The sequence below is a fragment of the Chlamydotis macqueenii genome, chromosome 6 (assembly GCF_036417535.1).
Source record: "Chlamydotis macqueenii isolate bChlMac1 chromosome 6, bChlMac1.mat, whole genome shotgun sequence".
Lineage (NCBI taxonomy): Eukaryota > Metazoa > Chordata > Aves > Otidiformes > Otididae > Chlamydotis > Chlamydotis macqueenii.
This window is the reverse complement of record NC_141561.1, coordinates 21,840,439-21,861,662: the sequence shown is the minus strand read 5'-3', so window position 1 is coordinate 21,861,662 and position 21,224 is coordinate 21,840,439. Positions and strand designations below refer to the sequence as shown.

Here is a 21,224-nt window from a genome sequence, read left to right as displayed (position 1 = left end):
AGGCACAAGTCTTTAGGAATTAATTACATTTCTTCTTCTCACAATGTTTTTATGCACAAAGACACTATTTGCACAACCTGAAAGCATTTCACAGTCCTTGTATGAGTACAGGATTAGTAACCTAAAAAAAAACCAAAAGAAAAAAAAAACGAGAAAGAGCCCTTGACAGCATCCTTTCTGATTTTAAGAAATGCTTCCTGCCTACAGGCAGCTATATATTGACAGGAATAAGAGTGTCCTGGCTCCCAAGATGAACTACAACTCAGTATCCATGTGTTAAAAAGGAATGATGTATTTGACTTTAGAACAGACGGGGAAGAAAAATTCAGTCTTGCTGGAACGAGTATTTGTGAAGCAACATTTTGGTGTACTAACTTCTGTTTCTTAAGGACTAAAGAATTTTTATAAAAATAGAACTAGTGGAGTATTTAGCACAGAATACACTTCTTAAAATTAAACTTCACATAACTGCTTCTATGGCAAAGGTGTTAATGAAAAGTACATTGTTGTTAATTAGCATTTATGCCCTGGCATTGTTCGAAATCAGATACGCACAGTTCATTGATAGCTTATAAAAGGGATAAAGACACTACCCAGAGCTCATCCTTATGCAGTGGTGACATCGGACTTTCTCACAAAGTTTTTTGCCGTGAGAGCACAAGAAACAGGGAAAGCAGGAGTGGCGTGCTGATGCTGAAATTTCAGCTTCACTTAAGACAATGACAAAACTCAAGGATTTCAGTCTAAAAGATGTCAAAAGATGACAAAAGAACCTTTCTCATTACAAGTGTGGAAAGAGAAGTACCTTGGTTGGGTTTTCTGAATCTGAAAACACCAATAAGGATAGGAGATACCTGCATCTCACTGATGAAAATAATTTAGGGAAAAATAAAGCTGGTGGAAAAGTTTTAAAGAGTATCTTTTCAGTAAAAAATTCAGGAGATTTTTTAAAATTTTTCATTTTACCAGCATAAAACTTTTCTTTTTATTATGAATTTCTAAGCTAAAGTAAATAATAGAGTACAAAGCTCTGTAGTAAATTATCTCACAGCAAAGTGACAAAATTACATTTGTAAGCAACAAACTGATGATAACAACAAATGCACGTGTTAGTAGGCTCCTTTGAGCTCAGCAAAGACAAGGAAGTGCCCCTTCAGTTTCGACGTATGAACAACTCTGATGAAGTTAAGCCTAGCTATACTGCACACAAAGAAGTTTATAAATGAAGAATGAAAGAAACTGAATTAAGAAGATGTGGCTCCAGAAGTCAACCCAGATGATCCTGCCAAAAGGAGGCAGCTTGCTTCCTTCTACCCCTCTCCCCCTTATTACTGGTCACGTGAAGTATTTCCTCCTTTACTTCAGCTGTATCAGTGGAGGCACCCCTCTGCAATCACTAACACAGTAGAAAATTATCTGTCTGTTTCTGCTGGCTTAGTTTTTCTCTCTTACTTAGGAGGTTTTGACAATCACTGGAGCTGCAATAAAACAAGCATAATGAGCTTGTTCCTGGGAGCTGTGGGAAAATGAGAGAAATAAGCCAGTTCTCTTATTTCCAGTAGCAGTGAACTGCTAGATCAGTTCTCTGCATCTCTCCACCATACCCTCTAAATCAGCAGTACTGACTTTCTAGTCTGCAGGCTTGCTCTCAGGCACAATGAGCTTAAGTGATGTCCAAAAATAAGCAAAATAGGCATGGCTGAACTGGAAAGAGAATCCTATTAAAAAAAACCACAGGGGCTGAGTCAGTAAAGAATCAAAAGATGCAAATGCAAAGCACTGATGCTGGACGACTTTCAAATGAGACAAAACCCAGATACCTCTGATTAGTTGTCATCACCAGTGAATTCCTGGGTTCCCTCACAGTGGAAGTGCTGTTAACACCAGGATCCTGATGATTTTCCAGTTTCTGGACATTTTCAGCCTGTGCTCTGAGAGTTCTATGGCAGTACAAATGGGAGAACATCTTCTTTCAGTTATCTTTTAAATGATGGGTCTGTAGAGTTGCTGTATTCCTAAAAAAAGCATCTACTTTTCTTTATCTCTGAACACCAGGGAATTAACACACATTTCATTGTACCTGTCACGGGCGCATTAATAAACAGGAAAAGTATGCACATATATCCAATGGTATAATAGAAAGCTTTTACTCAACATGGATTTTAACTGGCCTATTTTCTTTGAAGTGGCGACTATACATTCAGATGACTTCTACAGATGTTCCAGAACAACAGATCACCACAAATGAACGCCAGTTCTTTTTTTTTTACAGTACCATTTGGTCATGTATTCTTCTGCATGCCAGATTCTGTATTGAAAATTATTTTATAAACACATTACAGAGTTTTTAAAGGCTTTTAATTGGTACCAATTTTCCTAAGGGATACTATCTCCCTATTACAGAGCCAAGCTCTTTACTATTATGAGACTATATCTATGCCCTTGGGAAAATTATAATTAGACGATCCTGGTGGTTGGTTCTCTTGCAATAATCTCATGTTTGTAGTCCAATACTAACTGTGTGGCCGACAGACTTGATATTTTGCAGGGATATGCTTTTGCAATCTCATTAAAGTTTGCACACATTTGATCAAGTTTCAAATCTTTGGAATATCAGCACTTTATCATTCTGAACAATATGTTGTTGATTTAAATGGTAGATGATCACTGAATTCTTTCCTCATTGAGCATGCTCTCAGTTCTGATCAAAGTGTGCTGGTGCTTCAAAGAACAAGCAAGGATATCATAGTGTAAGGCTACAACAATCAGAAAAACGTTCTTTATTAGCAGTTAGGCTCACTGGCTTCAAAGTGAAGGTAATAGCAAGGTCGACTGGCTTCAAAGTGAAAGTAAAGATGACTATTTCTCCAGCAGCCTAATCATGTCTCCCTTCTTACCATTCACTGGTGGAGGAAGAAGCCATCTAATTCAGAGGCATGGCTAAAAGTGAAGCAAGAGTCCAAGGAAGAAGATGGGTCCAAAGAGTTTGCTGAGTGTAGAGCTTTAAGAGTAGAAGAGAAACTATAACAGACTTACTTGGGAAAGGTGAATTCAGTGATGAGAAAGAGGGCTGCAAGCTACATTATCAGGCAAGGAGAAACACTAAGAACAGAGAAATGGCTGGGAAAATAGAAAAACCTGGACTATGACTTGCTGAAGAATGTGGAGATTAGAAACAGAAGCTATTGGAGTGGCAGAGGAAGAAGACACAAGAAGCTCACTAACAGGAGAACAAAGCCTTAAGGACAAACAGAATAAACAGTGAATGGAGACTGATGGGAAAGATGGGTCAGATAATGACCCAGGACAGGGAACCTGGGACTAGTTGGCCAGGTAAATTTGGGGACATCAGGGAGAATAATAGAACTTAGACTAGTAGGGAGGATAAGATTAGGACTAAATCCATTGCAATAGAGTCCCTCTCACCACTGCAATCTGCAGGTGCTACTGCACACAAGCTGCAAATAATCACCCTTGGGAAACGAAATATTTAAGATGAGTTAGGTGGTGACAGGATGGACAAAGAGCTCAAATCCCTTAGGTAAGCACTGATTCATACTGGGGGTGCTGGGAAGCAAAATGCTTCCTACATTCCAGTAATGCGTAAGCATAAGGTACAAAAGCTTGTCTGTCGCAGCACTCCCAGCTAATATATGGAAAGGCTTGAGGAGAGAAAGGTCTTGGTCTTGATTTCTTCTCATTGCACATTATGGAGACTGAACCCAGAAGAATGTATTGGAATACCATGAGGAATCAATTTCAGAGTTCCTCCTAGCACAGGGATCATTTCACTCTGTCTGTATCTCCTATTTGGTCAACAGCTGGGAAAACTGATACCTTTTGGGCCAGCCAACCCACAGCTGTAGGCAATCTGATCTGCGAGGTGTTACGCAGGGGAGGTCTGCTAGGAGGCTAGATACAGCAGAGACTTCTACTGTAACTCTGGCATAGCTTCCTCACCTACAGTAAGCAGTTCCTGGTATATTTTTCCAGAAAAGAAAAGAAAAAACCCCACAGAAGTCAACCTCACCTTGAAACTGTACTTACAGCTATTCTTTTATTTTAACTTGTACATTTTTGGTTTGGCTTTTAGCATTTAAGCTACTGAGTCTTAAGGTATGTAAGTATATACACGTTTATGACTTACAAATCGTGACATTTAATTTTCTTCATCAACATTAGTAGGTGTTTGTTCATAATAATGGACCAGAACTTATCTCACTCTAGACAAATTCCATATTACAGAATGAGTGCTGAGCTTGGGAAGGTGTCTTCGTTTGCATTTAATTCTCTTTTGAAACAGTGAAATTCTGCCACCCTCTGGACAACAACTAAACTAGAGACATATTTACAATCAGCCTCAAAAGTAAAAAATCCCACTGCCTCTGATAAACATTCACTGCTTTTTAAGCACGTTTAAAGTGCCGAATGAAAAATAGCAGTTACTGTTAAACTACAGACAGAACAATGACTTTAAGTACTGAATAGCCTTCTTACTAATAATACATAATCAAACAGCAAACTTTAAAGTCTTCTGTTCTTAACCTTTTCTAGTAGTCACTTCGATGTTCGTAGTTGTACTTTTAAAGATCAGCTACCAAAAAATGTTGTATTTTTTCATCATGCCAATATATATTTCCACAAACCAGTACATTCTGGAATTATTAGCATTCTCTGTGACTCAGCTGAAGGTGAGTACATATAAAACAGAGAGAAGTGGGAGAAAGAAGGCTAAGGAGAAGTTCGTATTATGGCCGATCAAATTAGCTTTCAAAAGCACCAGTGGGAAAATACGTCTGTTGCATTCACTTACTGCTAATAATATTGCTAGTCAATGCATGAATACGATCATTTGAAACAGTAAATGTCTGAGCATTTGAAGTTTCAAACTGTGCTTCCAGGATTAGTGTGGGGAAGGAGAGCTGCAGTACATATGTTGAACGGTACCTTGTTTTGGCTATTGAGCCCAACTGCTGCTGTTCTTGGATAAGCTCAGCCAGCTGTTTTTGCAGAGACATATCTTTACCATGTACTTGTTTAATAAATGGATGCTCCAAAAGGTGAGTGACTGAAGGACGCTTTTCAAAATCCTTGATAAGACACCTATGACAGAGAAACAGTGGTCTCAGGCAATGATGTTATTTCATTACAGCATTATTTGAGTTGGCCTACTGTGCATCTGTTATTGTACAATAGTTTCTTTTTCCACAAATTTGACTTAGTATGCAACAAGACTGTTCCTCTACATTGGTATTAAATAGTTAACTAAGTGAATTCATCCTACAAGTATACGAGTATAGAGGCTATAAATTTGAGCTTATTTGATTTCTCTTTTTAACTGTAACTAGCTTACTACAAAAAAAAATGGCATTGTATCTTGTAAGTGCTGTACAGTTAATATACATTAAACATAACCTAAGATGAATAGCTAATACTTCATTCACTTTAATTTTCTACCTATTCTCCAGTGAGAGTTTGACTAAGAACTGTAGGATATAGCCTATTAAAAACCGCAAGTGAAACTTATGATACAACACTAGTCAGAACAATCTGATACAGAACTTTGTTTTGTTTTTAAAATGAATGTTTCAGGTAGATCTTCTATACTGCAATGAAAACTGTTAGTCTAAGAATCATAGAAAATTCTGCAAACCTACATAATTCAGACTGGAAGAGAAATGAATGAGTCAGAATTAAATGCTAGTCCGGGTACCAAAGTTCTGCCTGTATTAGGAAGAGGTGATCTAGTAATGAGTAAAGAGATACATCCTGTTAAATTAGCATAAAATAAAGTATCATGCTAATTTATATAATTGAGATTTAAAATTGAGGAAGCCGTGATTGAAGTTTAATTATCTTCCGTACAATAAAGCTGAAGCAATACAGCCCAAACAGAAGAATGATCTAACACAATTAGACTGTTTTAAAATGCCCTCTAATTCTTTATATTAAAGTATTCTGTTTATCTTGCTTAAATAATAATATTGACATTATTTGAGAATGTAAAAAAGAAATACTGCAATTCAGCACATATGCCCCTTCCAGCACCTATTATTTCAGCAAATTACAGCCCAAGATGAGTTTCTTTGATGAGATGCATTCGTATTACATACTTCACAAGTACATCTCATATTTGCTGATACTAAATGATACACCTAAAATACTTCCTTAATAGGGCCAAATATCAGAAAAAAAACTATTATCTCTTTAGGCAAAAGTTCAATGAAACTTTAATATCTTTTAGAATAATTTATATTCTAGCAGTATCAAAAGCAATTTGCAAAATTTAAACGATATCTAAAAAAAAAAAATTATACACATCAGTTAATTTCAAATACTACCAAACAGATTAGGAAATTATTAAAGTTTAGCCTCACCTCAAATACTTTACTGAAGCCTAAAGTTTGGTCTTAAAATGATCCTGAAATATCTTTCAACACAACTTTAACACTTTAGGTTCCTGAAAACCATTTTCCCAACCTCTTCTTGGTACATCTAGTCCAGAAAAGACAGTCTGTAAAATGTGCTACCAGTTTTATAACTATTCCGGTGAATTTTGCTATAGGCTGGAACTGTAGCCTCCTGATAGAAAGGCTAAAGGAACAGAACCTGCTTTATCTTCAGCCCTCTGAGTGCAAGGCTAGAAACACCAGTCCTTCCCTCCCATGAAGAGATCTATTGTTAACCTTCAACAGGTTCTGACAATCCCCAGGCCCCTTTTCCTTTTATCATCCATGGTTTTTAAAAGTCAATACACCCACACAGACACTATAGTCCATGCCAATCCTGGTTAAATTTATATGCTTCCTCAGAAAGAGGAAAAAAGCATTTGAATAGAAAGATAACACTAATCTGGAAAGCAGAGGAAAAAAAACAAAACAACCAGAACAACTATGCAGTATACAAAATTACAGATTGATGGCAACTATCTGAAGTCAAAATTTAAGTCTCAAAAGCTTATGCACTTAAGTGATTTTTTACCATTCTAATAATAATTACCAATTTATAGTATTTATGCTATATTGCTAATATATACATTTTCTTGTTAAATTTGATCACATAAGGATTTTTTCAGTAATATAACTGAATGCAAGTGAAGCTATGTCACAGAATCATAGAGAAGTTTGGGTTGGATGGGACCCTTACAGGTCATCTAGTTCAACTTCCCTGCAAGGAGCAGGGACATCTCCAACCAGATCAGGCTGCTCAGAGCCCCGTCCAGCCTGACCTTGAATGTTTCCAGGGACAAGGCATCGAGCACCTCTCTGTGGCACAAAAACCTGTTCCAATGTTTCACCATCCTCACTGTAAAAATTTCTTCCTTATATCTAGTCTGAATCTACCCTCCTTTAGTTTAAAACCATTACCCCTTGCCCTATCGCTACAGGACCTAATGTCACGGCAGTTACTTGTCAGATAATAACAACATTAGAGTTTTAATGGGTACTCCTCAGGAAATTACACAGTTCCAGACAGAATATCTTGTGTTCACCAAAAGCGTGAAGAACATACAAACCTTTTACCCGGTGGTATGCAGTTATTAATATGAATTCTACTCTGAGCTCTGAAACAATGCGCCTCCAAAGACACTCTATGGATAAGATCCAGAAGTTGCAAGAGAAATTTTTCCATATACATGGCCCCTAGGTGAAACATCCAAATGTCCAGGATACTGCATTCATGAAGGAAGCCCAATAAGAAGAGATGGAAGGAAAACATTTTAGGGAAAAAACTTCTTAGTTTCTCTATCATGTGCCTGAAATGCTAGATGTTTGGGTCTGGCAGGGGTTTTAATGAGCATAGGTAAGTTCTGCCAGGGAGGCGGTCTTGAAGACTGCCTTAGGATTACTTTTGTTTCTGTTGCATACTCCTTGCCAATCCCCTGCTAACTATTCACTTTGCATGCATGCTACTCTTCTGCTTTGCAACTATTAAAGTTTATATATTGTTTCATCTATATGAGCCTTCACTCTCCGGTAGTAGGATATTTTTGCAATCTCTGGTCGCTTAGGATTTCACTTGAAACACAAGTAAAACTTAATGAATTCATAAGACAACCAAGCTAATGACACAAGATACATCCACATGATATTGTGATCAAAGTCTCTGTTCCAAGCTCAGTCAGAGCACACCTACTATTGTGCCAAGCTTGTGCCTATATTGGAAGAACAGAGCCCTTTCAGACAGTTAGTGAGATGTCACAACAAAGCAGAGAGCTAGTAACTAACAGCTGTTGCAAGAGTGAGGCACAGCTGCTTAAATTCACATCTGTAACTCCTTGTTCTGAGTACTTCTACTCCAGCTCAGGGAAAAGACTTACAGAGTGTACACCTCCACTGAAGTTGGTTTAAACCATCAGGTTAAATGGCAAGTTCCTAGCACATTAGGAACACAGCAGCAGAAAGACCAGGCAGGCCATAGAAAATGGACAGAAGCATGTATGGTATACACACTATCCTTTGGCTCTGAAAAGTGTTGACACAGTTAATTCTAGAAACTACTCCTTACTCTGTTTCAAGTGCCAGTAACTCGCTTGCAGCTCAGTCACAGTAGGTACTGTGGGCTCACTGCGTATTGAGCTACTCAGGGCCAATTTGGTGTATCACCAGGCCTGCTGAGACGGAGCGCTGGATGGAGAGCTGTCATACAACACTGAAAAGATAGTCCTTATGTTTCTCTTGTTGGTGCATATTTATTTATCCTATTTATTCCTCTCTTATGTAGACAAGACCTACTAATATTCTGAGATATATTTACATGGTCTGTTTCTACACACTGTCATTTCAATTGTGTTGCTTTTAGTGCCACGCTGAATGCATGCTGCTGCTGTTCCTAGCCACCATGATCTGTAAAATAACAATTCTTGGGCCACCATCTATGAGCTAATGAAAAATGATGTGTCAGACTGCCAGTGTCACTGCAGGTGTTCAGTAAGGTATAATCTCATACAATGGAAGCAGTATTGACACCATACTGCTCTTCAGAAAAAAAATCATTTAATATAGAACATCAGCTGACACGATGCTAAAGCCTGAATGAAGGTGAGGATTATCACAGTGTTTTCCACTGACCCGCACCCTGGAATTCAACTATAATCTGTGGAAAAGTTAATCATATGGGTGCCTGAGTACAAAGTTGCCAGTACATTTAGTCAGAAGATGCATTCCATGTAAAGTCCGGAAAAAAAAAAATCAAGAACAATAAACAAAAATCCAGTGATACTAACATTTGAAAGAGGAAGAGTACAGTAAAAAAAAAAAAGCTTTTATAATGTCACTTATCAGAAAATACTCTTACTCAATCCAGCCAATAGATATCAGTGTGTGCATTGTGCATGTAAAAAAAAAATATTAAGCAATCTTACCACGGAAGGATTTGCTTCTGAGGAAAGGAGAGAACTAAAATGTCTTCAGGTGCTCATCTGAGCATTCCTTTAAGACCAATTTGGACAGTTAGCTTAGGCACTGTCAAACATCAACCATGCTACAATTACACATAAAACCAACAAATGTGATGCACCTGCAAATTAAGCCAATTTGTTTGGCCCATGAAAATTATTTTTAAAAAAAGTGGTGAGACTGCCTTGCATTGAGCAAACTGACTAGTAAATCCACTACAAGATGGGTTTCATATAAGATACAATGAAAATACAATCATATTTGGTCTGCTGTTTCTTAGATCTAAAATAATGTGAAGGGTAAGTGGAGACTGAAAAGGAAACAAACATTGTACATGTGTGCCTTGATGAAAGTCAATCTATTACCTAATTTGAAATTCTAGTATCTTCCATCATGCTTTCTTGGCTGAAAATTAATTCTCAGAATTCATTAGTGTCACTACATTAAACATAGGCTGCAGCCATTTGCTGCAATCTCACAGCCAGGCTCCTAAGCACAATTTCCATTCTGCCACAATTACAGGCAAAGATGAAGCATTTATTAGAACGGGATAAGAGCAGACTCCCGTACACACAGGCTTGTCTGAGACAGCCTCTAAAAATTCACTGGCTGCTTGCACTTGGACGATAACATTGTTGGAATTGCTGCCTCTCAACAATGTAAATTACCATCTTCCAAGTAGCAAACCAGATGATTGAAAAGGGGAGCTATTTATCAGCATTCATGAACTAATATTTACTAATGAATAAATGGAAAGAAATAGAATTCATAAGAACTACAATGGTGGTCTAAATCGCCTGTGTGTTCAGAAATAGAAAACAATTACTGATGTCATTCATTACTGCAGCCAAATCTAAGTAGAGCAGCAGCAGTTATTTCTTTCAGAAATTCTCTTTCATCAGATCTATTATGATCTACTTGGCCACAAATATTTTCTTTAAAAAAAAAAGAAAGCACGTAGCTCCAACCCTTATAGCTTTGTTACATTATAATTTACATCTAGTATTTTGTTTTCTTCAGTCATTACGTTTTGTGAATGCTACATTTCCTGATGATTTCTCATCTGCTGGCAGTAGATTGCTGGAACTTATTTTGTCTCATAAACCAAATATCCAAGCAGACAACTAACAACTGCTTATCATCTACATACACAGAAGATGCATAGTTTTTTATATGGAAGAAATTACAACTGTATATCAGACTCTATATTAGAGCTGGGGAACCCACACTACAGCCTCTGGGCAAAAGAGATATAAAGTCTCCAATTTGTTCCACAAACAGTTAGATAAAGTCCTCACTGCCACTCCTCTGGTCCCCATCTCTCTGCCACTCCCCGGCTCATCAGGGTGCTCTCCCCATCATCTGCTCCTCACACAGCTCTACATAACTCTCCTCTGCCCTCCAAATACTTCACTGCTTGCACAAATACCTGCTGCTCTGTTTGCTGCCTAGCACCGAGGAGTATTTCTGGGACTTTCCTACTGGGACAGAAGAGCTTTCCAGGGTCTTGAATAGGACTTCAGGTCATCCTGAGGAGCTGAGATCCTCTCTTCCCAATTCCAGAAGAAACAGTTACCAAGTTTCCCCACAAAGGCAGAGACAGCTCAGCTGGGGATCTAGAATGGAGACTTCGCAGAGGGTGAGGAGAAAGAGCAAGGTCATATTCTCTTGATCCTCTACCTAAGCAGGGAGAAGGAGGTCTCTAGGTTCTGAGATTTTCAGTTTTTCTTCCCTACACTTTCCTGTTTACTTCTATCAGAAGGCTGTTTCAGAGTGGAAGATCAACGAAATCAAGAGCGTGACCCCAACTGGGTTGCCCCTCCTGCTTAGAGAAATGGAAGGACAGATCATCTAGGCCAGGTACATTAGGTTAGAAACCTTCCAGCCAAGGAAGCAAAAATAACAATCTCAGATTGTTTTAACTGGTTAAAACGCTCTGTTCCTATCCATCATTCTGACTGCTTCTCCTGCCTCTGTACCACACATAGCTGTGCCAGACACTGGTCGGTCATAGGCAGCAGAGAGCTGGAAAAGAAAACACATTTCATGAATCAGGTTTGTAATAATGATGCGGGGATGTGCCTGCTTCCCTGAAGCCTCCTTGCTTCCCATTCGCAGGCCTGCCCATCCCCCTCTGCTGCAGGTCACTTATTTGCAAAAATGAACTAAAAAACTGTGACAGCTTTGCCAACAGTATTTCTGTTTTCAGTCCTAATTCAATAGGACATACAGAATACAAATAACCTTATCTTCAGAACTATATATAGTTGCCCCTTTGGAAAAAGCAAACGCTCACTGAGAACTAAGGGTATGTATATAGGTTAAATAGTTCTCCTGTCTTGAACCAGCATCCCATGATAAATAACAAGGATTTTACTGTTCCTCCTGCTACAATCAGATACCAGGATGAAAGACTGAATTTATGACAAAGTACTCAATCATCACATGCATAATATAAATTCTCATGGTCAGAACACATTTATGTCTTTATTGATCTGCCTTTTGGTAGCAAATTCCATAAATCACTGATCTTCCCCTACAATGAGAGAAACACTCTAACACTGAAATGTCACCAGCACCTGTTTTCTTAATAAATCTTCTTTCAGTTGAATTTTTAACATCAAGCATCATATAGTGTAATTTAGAGCACACATTCTGAAACCTAACAAAGGTACATTCACACTGAAACTGTAAAATTAGGTGTAGGAAATAGCTTTACCTCTTCTAAAGCTTCAAAAATTACAACAGGTTTCCCAGCCTGATTAGACACAACAATTTATCCTTGCTCACATACATGGTTTAAAGAGCAAACAATGGAAACTGTATGGAGAGGCACTTCTTGCAGCTATTAGAATGGGTCAGACTTTGCTCATGTTGAAACCCTTAGAATTTTATCAGAGCCAACAGAAATTGAGGCAGAACAATTCTAGGGAGCACCTCACAACCACCAAATACATTTATTTATTATACGATGAAACTGGGAGGTTTCTAGACTTCACCAGGAGTGGGTCTGCTCTGTTTCTTTGGCCTGTGCTTGAAGATCCAGGAACACAGAGGGCATTCAGAACCTTTTACAACAGAACCTTTTTGTCAGAAACAGTATGTTTTGCATTTGTACCAAGTATTCTCCCTAAGGTTGTCGTGGTTTTGTTAGTGAGGGGGGGCCTAAGGTGGTAGCTTCTGTAGGAAACTGCTAGAAGTTGCTCCCCTTTGTTCAGTGGACTCGGCTGGACCTAGGGCGGACCCGCTGCTGGCCAAGGCCGAGCCGATTGGTAGCAGAATGTTCCGTGATAACACCTCTGTGATAACGTATTTAAGAAGGGGAAAACAGAAAAAAAAAAAAAAGAGAAGAGAAAATCTGAAGAAGCTGAGTGGGGACAGAGGTGCAGAGGGGGAGGCGCAGGCCTCATGGGCCTTGCAGGCCTCACCCTCTGGCCTCTCGCCAGGCAGCCGACTGGGCCCAACTCGGTCCGGCCCGGCTGCAAGAAGTGGAGAGGAGATAAGAAGTGAATAAGATGTAAAAAAGATCCTGAGAGACATCTACCAGCCTGTTGTGAGGAACGGCTGCAGACGCCAAGGTCAGTTCAGAAGTGAGGGGGAGGAGCAATGCGGCTCCTGGCCAAGATTCCCCTGCAGCCTGTGGTGACGACCATGGTGGAGCAGGTTGTCCCCCTGCAGCCCATGGAGGTCCACGGAGGGGCAGAGATTCACCTGCAGCCTGTGGAGGACCCCACGCTGAGGCAGGTGGATGCCTGAAGGCGGCTGTGGCCTGTGGAGGCCCCGCTGGGGCAGCCGTTCTGGAGGGACTGCACGCCGTGGAAGAGATGACCCACGCCGGAGCAGATTCACGAAGGACTGTGGCTTATGGGTGGGACCCCACAATGGAGCAGGGAGGAATGTGAGGAGTTTTTCCCCCGACCATGACGCAGCGGCATGAAACAACGTATGATAAACTGACCGCGACCCCCATTCCCTCTTCCCCCCTGTGCCGCTCAGGAGGGGAAGGTAGTAGAGATAATGTTAAGCTTGGGAAGAGGGAGGGGTGGAGGGAGGTTATCTTGTTCTCTGTCTCATTATCCTGCTGTTTGTAGTAATAAATGAATAGTTTTCCCCAAGTCGAGTCTCTTTTGCCCATGACGGTAACTTTAAGGATTTCTCCCTGTCCTTATCTCAAACCTCGAGCCGTTTTCCTTATATTTTCTCCCCCTGTTTTCTCGGAGGGTGGGGGGAGTGAGAGAGAGACTGCGTAGTCTGGTCCTGATCAGGGCTGAACTACGACAAAGGTATCCACCCCACTTTAACAGAAAGGAATAAGTCCACCCCTAAATACAAACTACAACAAGATCAGCACAGATATATTTCACTTTTCTTTGCTCCTGACATCTCCCTTCCTTCCCACCCTGCATCTTAACATTCACATCTACCACTTCTGTCTTACTGCCCTCAGTCTTTTGCCATGCTCAGTCTTTACTTTTACTGAATATTATGGAAGTGAAAGCCATGTAGTAACGGGTGGTAACATCCTGTCTTTACATTTCCTTTCAAGTAAAGCAGAGCTGGCAAATGTTAGCTATTGCAGAATGTTTTCCTTTCAATAAATGGTAACAACATTAGAGCTCCAGAGGCCTCTAAGCTTCAAATTAAGCTTAAAAAGCACCCCAGTGAAAGAGCAATAGACAGAGACTACTGAAGAAACAGAAATACTGGCACTTAATGACAACAGGAGGTTCAAGAAGTGAGTAAGGAAACTTTGTCTCATCAGACAATTACTTCACATGCTGTCTCTGATACGATAATCTCCCGTGCAGCACACTATTCCTAAAATTGCCAATGCTTCCCAAACAGACTTGTCACTCCACCAAGGGTACAGATCTTTCTCAACCCACTACGCTTACTGCTACGCTTGTTAGTGAGAATAGCATGCCAATAAACCCACAAACCAAGGGAAGAATGACTGCTATCACTAATGGTAAGAAACTCAACAGTATAAGTTATCGTGTGAAAGATCTTAATACTATGACATTTACAAAGTCTAGCACAACTCTTTACTGGGTCAGGATTTCAAACCTGCATGGGAGTTTCTCACCTCTACCTAAAATTGCAGGTTTTTTACTACAACTGCTCATTAGAAAGCTGAAGATAATTGTATCCATTACACACGTGCCCATTCATCTGTATAAAAACATGTCCTGCAACACTCAAAAGTGGTGGTGATCTTTTGTCAGGTACTACAATTTCGTATTTCAAGTTCATCTGTAGACAGATTCGCAGACTCCACATCAATGAATAAAATGCAAAAACTTACAGATTTGGTAACCTTTCAGATTGCAATTTGTATCTTTCTGACATTTGCAAACCTCTTTGTCTTCTTAGACACTGTGAAATTAATGAGTTATGTCAAACGCATATCATGTTTTCAGTGATAGAAACAGTAAAATGTTCTTTATGTAATATGAACAGCAAGTCACTAAACAATTGCGTGGATTGTGAAAAAAATTCATCTGCATTCAGAGAAGTTAAATCCAAATGGAGCACTTAAAACCTATATAATCTAGACAATCTATTGAGTAACTCTGAATGTAGACTCATCAATATGAAATTCAGCTTGTGAGGCTGTGTTTAAATCGAGTACAAAAAAAGTTTATCAAGATTGAAAATTATATTTGTATTGTATTTGCAATGTCATTGCTAAAATAAAAGTTACATTCTGATGATAAATGTGACCATAAATCCTGTAACTTCACATTTTGACTTTAGTACTTCCTGAGTGTCTTAATTCTTTAATTCCCTCCAGCTCAAGAATGACTAATTAATTCAAAGAACCATAATAGCTAATAATTGGTAAAATACATTTAAAAGAAGAATGTCTGTCCCTGGAGATACCATTGCTCATTGTAATTAAAATTAGCATTTTGTGATGTAATGTAAATAAAGGTTATTCTATCCTTCTGCTCCAAGAACATATTAACTATTCTATCTACCCTTAGATATTAGTCAAGGTTTAAACTGCCAAGAAAATTATTTGCAGCATCTGAAATAATTGTAACGAATGGAGTTTTTTTATTCAGTTAAACACATAGCCTGTATTATTTTAGGAACGAATTCCGAAGCACATATGTCTAAAATGTTATCTTAAGAGAGCAAAGTCATCTATAGCTATCTATAGCTATAGATATAGCTATCATCTATTGCTATAGCTATCAAATAAGAAGTTTCATAAACATTTGTGGGCAATGAATAGAGTGAACTCTTCAAAACTGATATTTTATTTCAACATAGAAATAAACATAGATAAACGTATATTGCTTTTAGGAGCCAGTCCTCCAACAACTGATGTGGTTGTTCACACAGCCTTATAGAAATGCTAAGCTCTATTAATATGCAGATAAAAATAAACAGATAATTAATTCTTTCTCACATTATGAGCGGAGCAGCCAAGTTCTTCATGGACAGATAAGTAGGCATATACAGAATTTTACTGACCTTTCAGAAGTATATATGTGCTGCATGTATCTCAGTAGATATCAAATACAAAATCAGGCTGCTGTCAGAGATGGCTTGGCTGAAACTGTGTCTTGTCTGTATGTTTTTTAAAAAATCTAACTCAGATTAGCTATCTCATTGTAAAAATCCTTATGAGGAAAACACATTACAGCCTTCATCTCAAGTCAAGGTCAACAATATTGGAAATGGAAACAAATTCACCAAGCTAAGAACTATCTTGACCCTCTATTCAGATTTTTAAAATAATGCATGTGACTTTAAAATGCTGCTGCAAAATCATATTTCTTGGGGCAGTAGAATCATAGTTAAAAATACAGACTTAATTTCTGAAAAATATAGGATTACTATTTTAACAGTTTAAAGAGTTACCTACAGAAATACGTTGAAACTCCCAGCTCCGGCGTGTTGTACATCACTATAATATGGGAGAGAATGCTTACAGCAAAAACACCTCTTGAGACAGTGGCATTTCAAGGGATGAGAATGGGAGATGAAAAAACCTACAAAGACCAGGCTTGGGAATCTTGGCATATATAAAATTATTGTGTAAACAGAACTGAAGACAAAAGTATGCCTAGTCAAAGCTGCATGCTCGGTTTCTGTCAGTACACAGGTCTGGCCCACAACTTGAACCAGATAAGCTTGTTATGCAAATGATGTTAGCCATCAGGAAGAGGGTAGATAATGAAATTATTCAAAAGCTAACCACTCATCACAAGGGTGACAGAAACATCAGGCAAGGTCCTAACATATGGATAAAAGCCAGTATGGAATTTATACAATCACTGCTTTTAATTTATCATAACTAAGTTGTCACAAGGTAGGCATCAACAAATGTATAACTAATGCATATAAATGAGCCAATTATCAGTAATGGCTAAAAGGTTTGCAGTTGTATGATCCAATGTTTCATTATTTAATTTCTTCTAGAAAATCCACTAAGGCCAAGCCTCCAAAAAAGTATCTTGTAACCTCTGCATCATAACAATGTTTCTAACACATGCCTGAGAATGAAGCAATGTCACAGAGAATTCCATTTTAGTGTTCTCTTAAAGGTAGCTATAAAACCAGCATATTTAGTTGCATTTCTTAATGTTAAGAGACTGCATATAAGCATACTTCCTTACTTCATTGTGTGTATTACTGTAAAAATGAAAAGCAAGATTTGAGAATCTGCAGATGTTGCTGGTGAGAGGAAGTAATTAAGCGAAAGTAATTAAAAATCAATGTGATTATAAAAATACAATTTGAAGATATCAAAATCCAAAGGACAAGATTAAAGAGAAGTATAGCCATAAAGCACTAACATCTGACTTCTTCTATTCAGTGCATGCTGAACTAAAGGACCGAACAAATGTTAAGAAATGTTAAACTTAGTTCTTTGCATTAGTTTTCTATTTTTAACTCCTCCTGAAATGGGACACACTACTACACAACTGACTGGAAAAGGTATGAGGGATACTGTACTCCTCAACAAGTAGATGCATCAAGGAACATAACAGATTCAAAATGCAGATGAGCATATTTTCAAACCTATCTTGAAAAGTCAATACTGAGGAGTGGCATTCAAAGTGTTTGGTTATTTGAACAGTGTAAAATTCCCAAGGGTTTGATAATATTATCCCCTATGTTACACAGTTCAGGCTGTAAGAGGTCACAAAATCCTGAAGAACCTTAAAGATCAATCATAAAAGTTGCAGTGAGATTTTTTAATACAATGCTAGCAACTACTAAACTGTGATTTCTTAGTTTCATTGCAAAAAGAGAAAAGTAAAGTTAAATATTGTTTACATATATATACATATTTTAGCTCAGTGACAGTCACATCCAGAAAGCTGGTATCACCCAGGTAACACATTAGACTCTTGGTACAACTGGTGCTCAATTACGTATATTGGGTATACAATCTACTGAATATTAGTAAAGTGGAAAAAAGGCAACTATTTTCTCTCGTCTTTTACATTTTTATATTAAATTGACCACCAGTCATTTTCACTAACCCTTTTTTCTCCTTGACACAAAATTTCACTGCAAAACTACCAAAGAAATCAGGTATATTTATAAACCTGCCCCAGGTTCATCAAAGTCAAGAAGCAAATCAACAAGGAGTTCAGAGAAGCTGTGAAGCAAATTACATGAGAAGATCAAACTGTGCTGTATAGCTTTCAAAAAGCGAAGCATGGTCTGCAGTCTATGAAAAGAAAACAGAAGTTAAAAACCTGTAAAAGCAACAATTCCCTAAAATAAATTCTGTTTTCAGATTGACATTCATGGGCCTTGCTGAATAAGTTGGTTTTAAAAGAAAATAAAACTCACTGTGAAATGAAATGGTTGAATCCTCTGCACCATTTTTCAGGATGTAGCAAAGTAGGAGGAGGATTTCTGAAAAAAATTAGAAAGTTTGAGGGTTTAAAATATTAATGTTTACTGGAATTATCTCACAGATAGTCAACAAAGATGATATTGATTCCATTAGGGAGAAAATTAATGCTCAATGCTTTTTAGGGAGAAAGTAATGCTCAAATTGTCTATGTGTTCTCTTCAGATGCCTGTTCAGTTTTTCTTGCTGCTGCTTATTCACTGACAGTTCTCCTCTCTTCACACCCTTCTCCTTTTATGTCAATACCTTTGAAGCTGGCAGTCAGTACAGCTCACAGCGCACTTCCCAGCATTTCCCTTTCAATTCAGCCTGACTCAGGAAGGATCAACTGAAACTGGAATATTAACCTAGCCATCACACCACTTCAGCCCTTTACCCAAGATGACTGACTCTGATCAAAACTTTTTAAAGTACGGATATCTTCAGCATAAGAACTACCAAATTGTCAACAATCTGTAGGACTCTCAGTCTGGATTTCAATCTGTATTCAGTTTGGATGACACTGTAAACTCTTAACAGTATTGAAGATAGATGTCATTTTTAAAGTGACATTTAGCAGACAGTATTTGTACACTACATTGTCAGACAGCCTTCCATAAGAATAATCTTTTAAACACTGATGGGTTCCATGTTAGTTGGCATATAATTACTTTCTTTTCTGACTGTTACAGTTAAATTACACAAACATACAGAACGTCTATAGGTCATATTAAAGGAACAAATTTTAAGTGGCACAAATTTAAGTGGACTAACCTATAGCAGAAAGTGTTCATGAATTACATCTTATAACATACTATATTATCTTCCAAAGGTTTCTTATGCAACTTAAGACTAGTAAGCACTGAAGTCTATTTAACTTCTTAAGATTAAACTTGTGTTTTATGAAACCTTAATGATTTGTCTTTTGCTGCATTTGAGGGCTCATTGCACAGGGTCACATAATACTGAACTGGCAGGGGAAAAAAAATCACAGTAAGATTTCTTCTACAACAGAAACACTCACTTATATTTTGGATTGTATCATGAATCACCTTGTTTATACCAGGGCCACATTGCACATCATGACACTGCTTGAAAACACCTCACAAAACAAAATGGCAAACAGTATAAACAACGTAAATTAGTGCTGATCTGCTTGCAGTCTTGAATTTTTCATGCATATTAATTCAAAGAGTAGTTCCATTTAACAATTACGTTCAAATATCCAAACAAAATGGTGTAAAAAAATGTACAATATGGCTTTGTAATAGGTGGATCATTTTTATTCATCTGTATCTATTCAAAACAAACACAGTCATCTAATTTCACTGCAGGCTGACATTTTTCTGAGATGAATATGTTATTACTTTTCTCTTTTGTTATAGAAGACTCAGGGAATGCAACTTTCTTCATGATGTGAAGAAATCATGAATGTTTGAGATGCGCATCACTTACCAAATTTATCATTAGAAGAAAAATATGATTGGTTATTTTCAATGAACTAACATTCAGGGTTGTCTTCCATTTACCAGATTCATAAGGTCATGCACATTACAGAATCTGATTTTTTTACAAGCATTAAAAAAACCCACAGAGAAATATTTGTAGAGATATCCCCAGAAAAAAAAACCTTGTGTCAAAGAAAGGTAAACTTTAAAAACTTCTTTCTGTATAATGAAAATGGTCATAAGTCCACACATCTCACATGCATGAACTCTGCAAACAGCTTTAAGGGACAGCCAGATGGGGGTAGTATATTATTTTAGTCTTTATTTTGCAGGAGTGACACTCTATATGACAATTTGGATTCTGATAAGACCAACTTTTATTGTACTATGAAGCATAGTGCATTTCTTTTTAGAATGATACCAGCACTGTCTACTGAATATTTGCTGTGAAACTTGGAATTCCACTGTATAGTAATTTCCTTTTCTGCAAGCTCAGTTACTATTAATGAAATATGTAGTTTTGTCTTTTCTGTTCACACTGTTCTTAGAGTCTTTCCATGGTGGTAACAACAGTGCTTACAAAAAGCATGTGGTTTGGAGGCTTTATTAATAATCTCACAATATTTTTTTTTTTTTAAAAAAGAGAGAGATATTGACATTACTTGCAGATGTACTTATGATGAAAACAGGTGGGATTTCATAATGGAAGAACAGACCAGCAGAGCAGATGTCATTCAGGAAATACATTTAGTCATTTGCGGGTTAATGATTAATGGAGAAAGTCATGTTTTTAACCACACAGAACATGTTTTGTCCAAGAAATTACTAAGGTACTAAGCTCTCAAAAATAGCCACTCTTAGAGGTGGCTGAGCATGCCATCTACCAAATCAACACAATCAAGGAATCTGTAACTCTACAGATGTTTTCTTGAACTTGATACTTTTGTGTTGACGACAGTGTTGAAAGGAGACACTATGTTACTCTGAGTGTCTTTGTAGTAAAAACTTAGAACTAGTGGTCCTCTGTATTTGAGTCACTAAATTGATGCTTCAGGTACCTCATCTATAAAACTGAGCTGATAAACATGACCAGAACCTTAAGTCATTAGCATCTGTAAAGCACATTGGTTTTTATGAATGATGTTACTTAACTACAAAGTACAAAATTGGCTCACCCTTTTCTGGCATCATGTCCATAAAGGATTTCCAGAAAGGAGCGTAAGGGGGTTAGTTTCCTACCTTCTCTTTACCTAAGACACTACAAACTGTTTCCTGGTGACATTAGAAAACACCATTGCTTCCATGGCAACTCCAGAGGTGGATTTCTGCAGTAAGGACTCAAACTCAAGTTCTAGGATAACACAAAAACCCAGATATGCAAGTGTAACTCACTTTAAGCATTTTTTTTGTGTGTGTGAACACACTGAGTCTTCTGCAGTTTGAAATTAGTAATCCATTAAGGTATCTGCAATTCATATCACATTAAAGAGAAAAGGTAAAGCAACTCACTTTATC

At 37.8% G+C, this 21,224-nt stretch overlaps 1 protein-coding gene across 1 annotated transcript in view; it reads right to left on the bottom strand.

Moving 5' to 3' along the window:
* Positions 1–21,224, bottom strand: part of MYO3B (myosin IIIB) — a 174,647-nt gene that overhangs the window by 111,978 nt on the left and 41,445 nt on the right. The window contains exons 8-9 of the mRNA XM_086750593.1: positions 18,219–18,284; positions 4,948–5,103 (exon numbers count right to left, since the gene is read on the bottom strand). Of these exons, the coding sequence (XP_086606719.1) occupies positions 4,948–5,103; positions 18,219–18,284 (222 nt within the window). The remainder of the gene's footprint in view (positions 1–4,947; positions 5,104–18,218; positions 18,285–21,224) is intronic.